This window comes from Sinohyriopsis cumingii, chromosome 2, assembly GCF_028554795.1.
Source record: "Sinohyriopsis cumingii isolate HCF-2022 chromosome 2, ASM2855479v2, whole genome shotgun sequence".
NCBI classification, from domain to species: Eukaryota; Metazoa; Mollusca; class Bivalvia; order Unionida; family Unionidae; genus Sinohyriopsis; species Sinohyriopsis cumingii.
This window is the reverse complement of record NC_142962.1, coordinates 100332531-100345114: the sequence shown is the minus strand read 5'-3', so window position 1 is coordinate 100345114 and position 12584 is coordinate 100332531. Positions and strand designations below refer to the sequence as shown.

At 35.0% G+C, this 12584-nt stretch overlaps 1 protein-coding gene across 1 annotated transcript in view; it reads right to left on the bottom strand.

The window, feature by feature from the left end:
* The window catches only part of LOC149805475 (26S proteasome non-ATPase regulatory subunit 8-like), a 58707-nt gene that overhangs the window by 30386 nt on the left and 15737 nt on the right, over positions 1-12584 (bottom strand). Inside the window, exon 3 of the mRNA XM_089950065.1 lies at positions 213-315. Within this exon, the coding sequence (XP_089806191.1) occupies positions 213-315 (103 nt within the window). The remainder of the gene's footprint in view (positions 1-212; positions 316-12584) is intronic.

The window sequence follows — 12584 nt, the reverse complement described above, 5'->3', positions numbered from 1 at the left end:
CCAATCAGAAATGTTGCATGTAACACACATTCACCACGACTGGAGATGGGATCGGTCACTGTATGCCGTAAACAAACCACGACTACAGCATGATGCCCCAGTGCTTAACATCACTACAAAACTGTCACACTGCAGATATTGTTGTGATATGACTGAAAATTGTTAAAGCTGCATTAAAAATCTAAATCACACACACACAGAGTTACACTCACTTGTAGTCCATGTAATAACATTTCAGTTGTGCCATGTAGCGCTCAAAGGCAGGAATGTCTTGCTTTGCTATAGCCCACTGTGCTCCAATTTCCAAAATATCTCCTGGAAAGACACAGACAAGACAACAATGAAATATAATATTTATCGTGTATAAGAAAAATGCAAATCATACAGTCTGATGTGCTACATGTACTGAAAGTTTAACATAACGTTTACATACTTAAATAGTACTAACAACTTCCATGTCTATGGTAACAAAATGTAAATATCCTATATAAAGTCGGTTTCTATAATGTGTCTATATGAACAGCATTTTGCACTTCACATCTGGGATTACAAATGTGTTTTAATGTTGTAGTGGGTATAACACCATTTTTCAGCACATCAAGGACCATTATGCCAATACATCTGATGGAGGAAGAACCAGGAAGAATCACAGACCCAAGGAAGCTACTGCCAAACTACACCTGTATCTCACATACCTAAGCAGACCAAGCCCATGACTCAAACCTATATGGACTGAGGTGAGATGTCAGTGATCTGTAAAAGTATGTACCTTAGACCGCCTGGCCACCCAGGGCCCTGATTACACATTTGTATGCATAAACAATAACTGGTTGTACATTTTATATTGCACAACCGGGATTACACATTTGTCTACATAAACAATCTTAGGCAGTTCTGCTTGCACTGCACAACTTAGATTACACATTTCTACCCCCAGTCAGATGTAGCACCATTTACACTGTACAACTGGAATTACATGTCTGTCTAATAAACAACTGTAGGCAGTACTGTTTACACTGCACAACTTGGATTACATATCTGTATGCGTAAACATTTACACGTAGCACTTTTACACACTGCACAACTTGGATTACATATCTGTATGCATAAACAATTAGATGTAGCACCTTTTACACGGCACCACTTGGATTACACATTTGTATACATAATTAATAGGTAACACGTTTTACTCTGAAATGAATTTACAGATCCTTTATGCGAGTCAACAATTTTTTCAGGTGAACAGCCACAAAGTTGATAAAAGTAAAGAAAAAATAAGAAATAACTATGACAAAGATGTTTTCATTTTAAAACTAACATTATAAAAGACTGGTAAATGTGCATAAGAGATATAGTTAAATGATACAGGCTATTGCTTCTGCAGAAAATGTATAAATGTATTATGATTATTACTATTATCATTACAATAATCTGAATAAAGACTGGCTGTATAAAGCAATATAGCAAATGGTCATATGCAGCTCTGACTTAATGTATACTTGCACACAAGTCAGGTCCAACTGTGAACAACACTGATCCTGATCTGCCAGTTCTAGACACACCTGCAGATCAGTGTCTACATTGTTTATTCTAATTACTCCTAACCACATAGATTCAGATCTACTGACTCATTGTGCAATGGCAGATTGGGGTCTATGCAGTAAAAACCCCATGTCAATGGAACTTTCAATCAGGACAAGTAGTGATAAATGTTCTTCCAGATTGCTGCTTTGGCAGCCATTGTGGATAACAGATAGGCATTTCATTTGAGAGCAGGTAGATATAAGAATTTATCTGGTGAAAATCTCATGCTGCCCATTCGTTTAGGGAGAGTAACAAATACAAAATTTGCAAGATGGCAGCTGTGTGGTAACTTTATTGGATGTAAATTCAGCTTCATGTTCATTTAAGGCCAGCTGGAAATCATAAAAAGTCTTTAGTATAAAACCACACCTCAATACAATTTTCTGTTCAAGATGAGTTGTGACAAGATTTTCAAGATTACCAATGTGTTGGCAACATTGGACTTCAGGCTGGCACCATTTTCATTTCGGGCCATCATAAGTGTTGTATTAAAAAACCCATGATGATATGACCATCCAGGTACGAGTAGTAACAAGATTTTCAAGATTGCCACTGTGGTGACTACAGTGGACATCAGATAGCACAATTTTCATTTAGTGCCAACTGTACATCATAAACAGACCTTTTTGTGAAAGCCCTGTATTAATACGAACATCAATACAGGAGAAGGAGCCATAATAAATTTTTGTATATTGGATGTCCATGTGGAGCCATTTTCATCAATGAACAACTACACATCATAAACAGTTTTGTATTAAAAACCCCATGATGATATGACTTTCCATTCAAGAGAAGAAGTGATAAGATCATATTAACTTAGGACCAACTAGAAATAAAGACTCCAGTGAAAAAGCCATGCTTATATGACCATACATTCAGTAGAAGTAGCAATGACAAGCTTTTCAAGCCAGCAGCTGTGACAGCTATACTGAATGTCAGAACACCAGCATTTTCATTTAGGGTCAACTAGATCCTGGAATGGAGGTGTCAGTAGTTTCATGACAACCCTCCAAGTAGTTTAGAAAGAGTAGCAATAACAAATTTGTGCTAATAGACAGAACACCATCGGAAAACAGGCCATCCTAAAAGCTCTTCTGGTCAAGAGCTAAAAACTATTATACCTTGTATTCAGCTATTTTCCTGAACAAATTATTGCAACACGAGATAAAGAAATAAATTTTCTCAATTCACAACTTAGGACCCAATTTTCTACTGTTATCAGTACGGGCAAGAAGAAAGAATGAATGATGAATGTGACTGCTTGTTGTTGTCATTACAATATCAACTGCTATTCATTAACAGTATGGTAAACGCCTTCACAGCTCCTCCTCTTTATAACATATGATTAATGAGTGCCATTTATTTGATTTGAAATCATTACAACACCAGCTTGCAAGGTGTATCTTAGCTGAAAGGGAGTCCTACCTACCATATGTTGCATGAGACAGCACATGTAATGAGAGAGAAAGAGCGAATATACAAATGCTGATTACTTTGGTACTACTCGGACTAAAACAGTCTGCATTTATGGGACATATATACATATTTCTATTTTACATGCATATCCATTGTTTTTTTTACAAAATAGTCATTGACTATTAAATGCATTTATTTATAATCATTACAAATACTCAAATCACAATTTTCAATCAACGACTGTTTTTCTTTTCACTGTCCTATTGAAAGCCTCACTACTTTGACCCCATCTGTCAGCCTCTTATGCTCAGCTCCTTCAAATTTAATTAAGTGACAAACCAATGATATCAAATTTCAGTCATATCTAAAGGCAAATTCAATTAGCTTGTAATAAATCAGCATACTGATGTGGTTTTTGGCCAGACATGACAATTTCTTATGTTACATGTTTAGGCTTGCATAAACAGTAACACAAAGAAAGAGTGAAAACAACAAGCTCTGAAAAAATTAACAAAGTCATTATTTCCCTGGAAAAATACTCTAAAAATGAAAAATAAGAACTTACAGTTTTAAGAATCAAATCCAAAAATAATACAAGAATAGCATTTTAGAAGTCCTAATAATGAAATGTTCAAATGAATTCATGCTCGAGTCCCAACGAAGAATCCAAGATGGAAGGTGATGATGTATGCTGTATCCTGCATAGTGATGTCATCTACATTTCCTTGTAGAAACACAAGAAATAATCCGGTGTTTGAATTAATGAAATTTCTTTGTCCAACAATTCTGTATGAGCACACATATATTTCAAGGAAAAAAAGAATTAATCCTTTTAATCCAAATAATTTGAATAAACATTAAAATAACTCCAAATTGACACAACAAAAGAACACTTTGACATCAAGTGTTATAAGCCCAGACTGAGATTATTTCTCTAAAACAATGGTTATACAGTAATTTTCAGGCATAGAATGAGTGCCCAGAACAAGGGTCACATGATCGTGTTTACATTATGTACTCTCAGCATGACCCTTACAACAAAAAATCATTTTACTCAATGAATAAAATACAAAGAAAAGTTGTTTACTTCACAACAACTATTTACAAGCCTAGGGTCACGTATTCAATACAGCCTTGATCTCACCCACATTATTCCCACAATAAAAATAAAATAAAAAAAGGTCTTGTTCACATGACTGTTACTAATTATGAATTAAGGTTGGGAACTAGGTCAGCTTTATGTGTTTACAAATGAATCAGTCAAGGTCAAACTATTTTCTGAGAAAATTTCCAAATCACATAACAAGATTATATTATAATAGCATGTAGAATAAAAATAAATTTTTAAAGCTAACAGTCAATAAAATTAAAATAAATATGAATTAAATTAGATATACATAACAATTTATTCAACAGTATAAACTGTCATTGGAATATAACCTGTCACCAAAATGGTAGTGCCATTGTACATAATGAGGATCACAAAAGCCATGAAACCTTACAAGAACGATTAAGCAGACAAGTTTTACAATCATCAAAAGTCAAACATAATGGGATTTATTGTATTATCTTGTTGACTGAAAGTAAGGCTTAGAATGCATGCCTTGTGTATGCATGGTGTAATACCAAACTCAACAAACCAAAACACTTGGCAATATTAAAAACTACATTCCTTTTCCAATAGTAATACTAATAAAGATAATGCAAAAACATGAAACAAAGTCAGAAAAACATGACTAAGTTGTAATACCTTAATGGTATTGTGAATGGAGTTTTGCATGCACAAACATTGTCCAATTAAAGTGTGAAGATTATTTGATGTTAAATGTTGACATGTGAGATGATGTTTGACCTATGAGACTTTGGCATATTTGATCATGTCATTTTTATCTGTCACTGAAAACATCTACCACGTGTGAATTACTTCTTCCGGTCCTGAACATATGCCACCCACCCACCATTATTTAGATTGCCATCAGCATCTTGTACTTTGTGTTTTATACTAAATGTGAGTATAAAGCCTTACTCTGGTCCTCGTAATGTCACAACGCTGTCATGAGTATTAATGACTTCGTCAAGGAATTCGTCTAAAGACATCAACAGTTCTACAAGCCCTGGGACATCAACAGTAAGTGGAAATAAGTTTGCATGTTAGCAGTTATTGTGCCATATTCATTTCCATCTTGAACCATGCGTGTGTTGTGCTGGAATTTCACATGAATAGTTTAGGAAATGAATTATCTTGCCTTCCATGATTTTGGAATATCAAAGTCAGAAATATGATGTTAGTCCAGAAATTAGTGTCTTCAACCATCCGGTGGAGTTTATTACCGAAACAGCGGAGATGCAGGATAGTGATGGAATCAATGTGCCCGGCCGAAGAATCACATTTCCCTTGTCCGACTTTTGTTGAACAATAAGTTAGAAATAATGTTACTGTTCATTATTGTAAGTTCTTGTTTATGTAGAACTTGTTATTTTACTTTGATGTGCGAAACAGTATGCATTTGATAAGGACTATTTCTAACTACATGTATATTATGACTAATTGCATCAGCAGTACGATGTACTCTCACTCAATTCGCATCAAAATTCACTTGTCCGTTTCTTTCAGTTCTACGTAATCATAGGTATGAATATACAGATAAGATTAAAAATAAAAACGCACACCATAGACATTGAGAGGACAACTTAATTCTGTCTAAATTTTCTGTTCAGAGGGATTTTTTAAATGCATTTTGAACAGCTGACTTGGTTACCGCCATGGCTAACCCTGAGAAGGACAAACATTGATTGGCTAACTAAGTTTGTGTGACATGAATAGGAGTCTATAAATATGAGTGCAGACATTGCATTGGCATATAGCTGTCAGAGCGGCAAAGTATGAATATTTAAGTAGAAAAGAATTTCAGCATTGTATTCAAAAACCATCAATTATATATTTTTACATAACGAATACTAACTTTGGCACTTTAAAATCCCAAAACTGAATCAAAATTGTTATGAGAAATTTTAAATAGATTTATTAAATTGCTATTGAATTTAAATGCTTTATAATTATTACGTAATTCTTTATAAAACCGCTGCTTTATCCCACCACACTGCTCAAGTACACTAGTACTAATAATTTTTTTATTGAGATCGTACTACTATGCTGGAATGTGTTACAGTCAATCTAATAAATTTAGCTATTAATATATGCATGAATTTAATAATATACTTAATTTCACCATAATATGGTGTATTATAACGTTGTCTTTTGACATTTAGACACACAAGACTGCTCTATATTATCAGAAGTTGATAATGTTGTGACAAACACTGTTAATGTAAAGTCACTATGCGATATTGAAAGGCACATTCTATCTCACCTTTATTATTTATAGAAAGCATTTTTAAGTCTTGAACTCTGGTCTTTTCAGTATATAAAACACGGGTGTTACAGTACTAATGAGAATGATGGACTATTCAAATTGAGCTGCCTACTTAACGATAGTATAGGGCCTTCCATTAAAATTGGAGGCTGAGTTGGCAAAGTAGATGGAGGGTTTGGGGGACCTTCCCAACAGGAAGGGGATAAGTGATTTTTAAAGTAGCTGGGCATAAAGTAGAAGTGGCTAGGTAAAGCCCTGCATTAACTGTTCTATTGACAGAAAGCCTTTTAAAGCAATAATTTTTTAAAAATAATAATAAAAAATGTCAGAGGATAAACACATTCTAATAGCTAGATCTTATACTCCTGATCCCACCCAAAGGCCAACAGCTTGTGACATGAGTCATCAAAACAAACATGCATAACATCTGGATTTTACCAAATGAAACTACCTGTAATAAACTTTAACTGTTGTCAATTACATGAGAACCATCCTAAATTGTTTTCTCACTGTAATTTTCATAAGCTATTAATGCATGTGTTTAGGACATGGGACCATGGTTTTAAAGAAATACACAGTGTTTACTGCAACAAAATGAGTTTCTATCAATATTTAAATGATGAACACACATCAACTAGTGCAGAAAAAGGGTAAAAGAGAAGAAAACATTGCATGATTAGAAAAGTGACTCCCACAAGATCAATATTTTGTACTAACCTGGGTGAGGACACACCCTCCACCTTGACTGGCTTTCATGTGAGGTAAATTTAACACATGCATATTAATACATACAATACAATATTTGATGTACATACTAACTGCACATCATTAATTTAAATGAAAGTTAATTAAGGAACAATAATTTAATAATTCTTCTATGCAATATAATGACCATGGAGAGAGGATCACCGGTATATGCATTAATAGAACAAGTTCCTTGAAATATATTTATTAATAATAAAAGAAACAAGGAAAAAAAATATATAACCAAATTAGGTAAATTAATGAATAATTAAAGATTATTACACTTAAATATGAGAGCAACATGTAATGGTTTACTGTATGCTTTTGTTTTATTTTTACATCACACTACTGTCAGACAGTGGCTTTACACTCTTACCCACATTCTCAACACACTCCTAGCAAGGTAGAAAAGGCAGAAGATGCTGGGGATGGAGATTGTTGTTGTTATGGGGTTTAATGCCTTTTTCAGCAAGGATACGCTATACATGATGGCCAGTATAACTGGCGGATGAAGAACCCCGGAAAACCCAGGTAAGAACCACCAGCTCATGAGAGGCTACTGGCAAGCTTTCTCAAGTATACACACTAGCCGAGCCCGAGACTAGACCCCAAGCAGAAAGAGGTGAGATAACATCCTGTTATAGGCCCATGAGTAAATATGCATCTTCAAGGGCTTTGACTAATGAAGAACATCAGAGCAAAGTGAGAGGACATCTAATAGTGACAGGAAAGTAGCACATGTACATAATTAAAATTAGGTTTATCCCACCCCCAAAACTACATTTTGGTATTGGCAATATAACCTGTCACTGTTGTTACACTGAATTTGTCAGTAAAGAGGGTCACTGATGGAGTGTAAAGGAGTAAAAGGGGTCAATATTACTCACTTTGCAACAAGTCACACAACTGATGTTATGTATTGTTACAGCAGTCTGTGTCACTGTTTGCATAGTAACTATGGACCCAGAGTATCAATATTGTTGTTCTGGTTTGCTAAGGACTAAAAGTAAAACCAAAAGAGGGTTGTATGTGATTGCCAAAACACATCCTTTGTAATATCTTCCAAAGATGACTGAAATATGCTCAGGAAGTAGCAATGGCCCTTACTTTACGGGCTTTTATCCTCGTGATTAAGAGGCCTCTTCCAGCGAGAACCCAATAAGCTATCTTGATGGTGTGCAAAATCCATCCAGGGTGTCACGTTTGCTAATCCCAGGTATTAAAACATGTATAATTGCCACAGCCATGTGTTTCGTGTCTAAACATTACAGCAGGCTAGAGTTAATTTCTTACGCAAGGTTACCGTGACCTGCCAGAGAGCAGAATCTTGAATCAACACAGGCGATAGATCGTGCCAACTGGACAAAGGCTTGCTGTATCACATCTACATGTTAAAGGTTTGTTCAGGAATCAGAGGAAACCCACAGGGTGAACAGGGTATGTTCTCATCCATCCCGACGTGGACAGACAGCAAGAAGAACATTGTCTGCTATGTTTGATTGGCTCGGTTCACATCAATATCCAATTGGAATTGAGATAGAGGGTGTGATTACAATTTAGATCCAAATTATAACTTCATAACTCACAAGCAAAAGATCAGTAGTTCTCTTGGGAAGACTGCTGTGCAAATAGGATTACTCTGAGAAAGCCACTTGTAATTTGGCAGTAAAACTTAGAAACAAATTGTAAGGAAAGACAAAGCTTTAAAATGGAAGCTTTTTAGGGGACAGAATTTCCAGTTCAGTTGAGTCCCAAGCCTCCAAGCAGTGGAGATGGAAGTGAGACTAGCAATGCAGTCAGAGTCAATCAAAGTCTAGTTGATGGAGAGAAGGTGCATAGAAGGTGGAGGAGGAGAAAAAGAAACCAAGGAGGAGTAAAATGAGGGAGTATAGAGACGTCAAGGAGAAGGAATTTGGAGAAAGTCGAGAGGAAGAGAAAGAATTGAGGGGGGAATAGGAGAGAAGAATATACAGATGAGCAGAATACAAGGACAGGTGGAAATCTATTTCACACTACTAATCAAGTGATGTAATAGGTTATTACAAGGTCGAGCAGAAGGAGAGTACCTGGGAAATTTGAATCACACGAATACTGAATTGTTATTAAATTGTTATTTGTTGAATTTTACTTTTACCTGGCTATTTAAAAAAAAACAACAACAAAACCTTTATCCTTGTTGGAGGAGATCCCCACCCTACCACATTTGGCAACTCACCCTCCAACTTTAAATCTAATGGAAGGCCCTGTGTAAAGCAGAATACCTCTGTGCTTCACGAGTAGTTTCTGTAAATATAAACACTCAAAGAGGAAACACAGAAGGAATCATGTTGATGGTCCATTATAAATCTCACATACTTGTACAAGTAATGCCTGCATCAACAAGAATTAGAGATGACAGGTGGCTCATTGTGCATAACAGATTAACTAAATTATCAATGGCCTATCAAAATGAAGTTTTTGACAAATAAGGAGTTGGGGATAATGTTCAGCTAGTAATGAAATATGAATATCAGATCCTAATACAGTATAACCAGCACTGTAGTTATTGTTCTTTAATGGAGCATTTTTACCACCTCTGATAAGATGTCATTTGAAAAAGAATGCAGAAGCTCTACTGCACATGTGCCAGTGATGAGAGGTCAAACTGGGTCAATACATGTGTTCTAAGAATTTCCAGAACAAGAGGATACTGCATCAAGGAGGACAAGAGTTTTTACATTGTGGAAAGACTAAGCTAAACAACAGTGCCTGATAATGTATCACTAATATTAAGAGTCTATTGCCACGTAACCTCTCTTCATCCACAAAATACTTATGTTAACCTAACACACCACAATGATCTCATGTACTGACACAAGATTATTGTTTCATCCACTCTCACTTTCTGACAGACACACACATAACAACAAAAGTCTGTGTGTTGTTCTTTTATCTTTAATATTGTGATTAGATTCAAGATGTTATTGTTGCTGATGGAATATGGATTGTTGCATCGTATTAACCACCTGCTGTTGAATGTGATGAATGAAGGAAGCATCTGACTGCAATCCACAAGGGCTTCTTATTTATTATTAATCAGTAACAATTTATTATTTGTCACTCGCAAACAAGTGTTTTTTATAGGAACAGAGACATGTATGAGGCAATAAACTGAAGCATGTTTTTTTATATTTTGTTATATGACTGTGGTTAGGTTGGCAGACACAAAGGGACTGATGCTCCACTGGCAGAAAGTAATTTCTAGGAATGCAAAAGACTTCTATCCATTTATTCTTTGTAACTAAGTAATGAGACCATCTCAGACATTGCCAAGCAAGCCTAATATACCAAAACTGGTAACCCTTAAAAACCTTTGACTTGAACGTGAAGTCATATACAGAATATTAAACATGCCCGTGATTCAAAGTGTATCCAAATGCTACATTTGATTAAGTCTATAAATAACTTTTCGTGCTGCCTAAAAAATATGTGATCAAATGAAAATTATCTTTTTTTCTCCAGAATATCTTGTCCAGAATAATAATTATGTGTACTATAATTTTAATGGGTGCCAGTTGTGGGCTAGGTTTTTGGGACGCAATATATCCTTGCTAGCAAATAAAGAATACTTGCATGATAATGGTTTGGTTTTGTCTTTACAAAATAAGTAATACTGGTTGTAGTTGAAAAGTTCTGGTAATTTTTTTCTTCTTTTGTTTCTCCAGACATACTGGCACTCTTGATGGATGTAAAGAAAGGTCTAGCCATGTTAGAGGTGAGTTTCCAACTGAGTTATTTTTTAGTAAGAGTGACACCCACCATTTAAAAGCACCTACACCTGGTCAAAACCATGGTGATGGTAAACGTAACTGATTGGCATCAGTCCTGAAAATATAATAGCCATAACAAAGGAAAGGAAGAATTATTATATAAATTGAAAGTATAATTATTTTGACAATTTCCAGATACTAGCTCAAGACTAGAAACTGTTTAGATAAGGAATTAAGTGGCAAGACTTTGGTGATTCCTCAAAGAAATACAAATCTTCAGATTTAGTTACCTGTTGGTCTCAGGCTCTCAAGGTAGAAAGGTAAAACAGAAGGCCAGAGCAATGATTTTGAGCACAATATCAGAACATTACTGATTAACATTACTTTGACCAAGCTCAAGAAGGTGTACAAAGTATACACAAAGTCTATCTAGAGGTCTACAGAATATAAGCAAATAAAAGACACACCCCACACTCCTTAATCATATTTTTGTGACTGTACCCTTGACCCCATGATCAGGGGTGTGTGAACACAAGCCACGAAATTAATTGTCTTAACTTCATAATGATTCATCACAAGTATGAAAAAAAAAATCAATTACGGGGTTTAGGAAAACCTTAACACAACATCAATTCAAGGGTTTAGGAAAACGTAAACACAAATTTTCTCTGACTGACAATGATACCAACAAGTCAACTGGGCAAGCATGCATTTCACTGAATAATTTGTCTTAACTTCACAAAGAGTAATCAAAAGTATGAAGGAAGCTCATCAAGGGCTTTAAGAAATATAAACCAAGTGAAAAAGCTTCAGTTAAAACCAAGAAGAAAAATAAAACAATCTATGATAGCGACGTTGACACCAAAGTCATATCGGCAAGCAAGGATGTTGATTAATAAATTGTCTAAACTTTACAATAATTAATGCCATGTATGATCAGAATCTATCAAAGGGTTTAGGAAATATTAGCAAGTGAGAAACTATAATCAAAGCAGTAACATAAATTTTCTATAAACTGACCATGAACACAAGGTAAAATGGGTGAACAAGCATAAAAAAAGATTTATTCCAAGGATGATGAGAACTAAAAACTTAAGAAACTGTTCGCACTACAGCTGCTGCCGGCAGAAAAGTTGCCGACATTAACTTGACAAAAAGCTTCAAATGTCTGCGGAATTCTGGCAACAATCAGTATAATCAAAGCAGTTTCACAGTTGGATGATCTATTCAATCACTTGTTTCTGAGTATGGATAAAGCTTGTAGGCTTAAAAAATGAATTTGGATGACCAGACATTTGATACACAATTGAAATTATTACAAATTAATGTAGAATCCAACAAATTAAAAGGGACCAAATGTTTAGATTAATGGTTGTGTTCTTAAGATGTTTTAACAAACTGGACTGAAAAAAAAATCCAGTTATAAAAATGTTTATTTTTGTGATGCACACAAAATAGTACTGTAAAAATGGTCAAGGTTTTGAACTTTAAAATAATTTTTTAAGCTCAAACTATCAACTAGTTTATTCAAAAAGCAACTAAACACAGTCTGGTAAAATTCACTTGCATGTGTCACCATGCTCATCAACTCAATAAAGTAAAGAAATGCAAGTAATGACCTTAAACTTCACCCCCCAGTTTATTATATCTGGTTTATGAACTCCTTTACTAGATGGACATTCTTGTGGTCAGAGATCTGCACCATTTTCATTCAGGA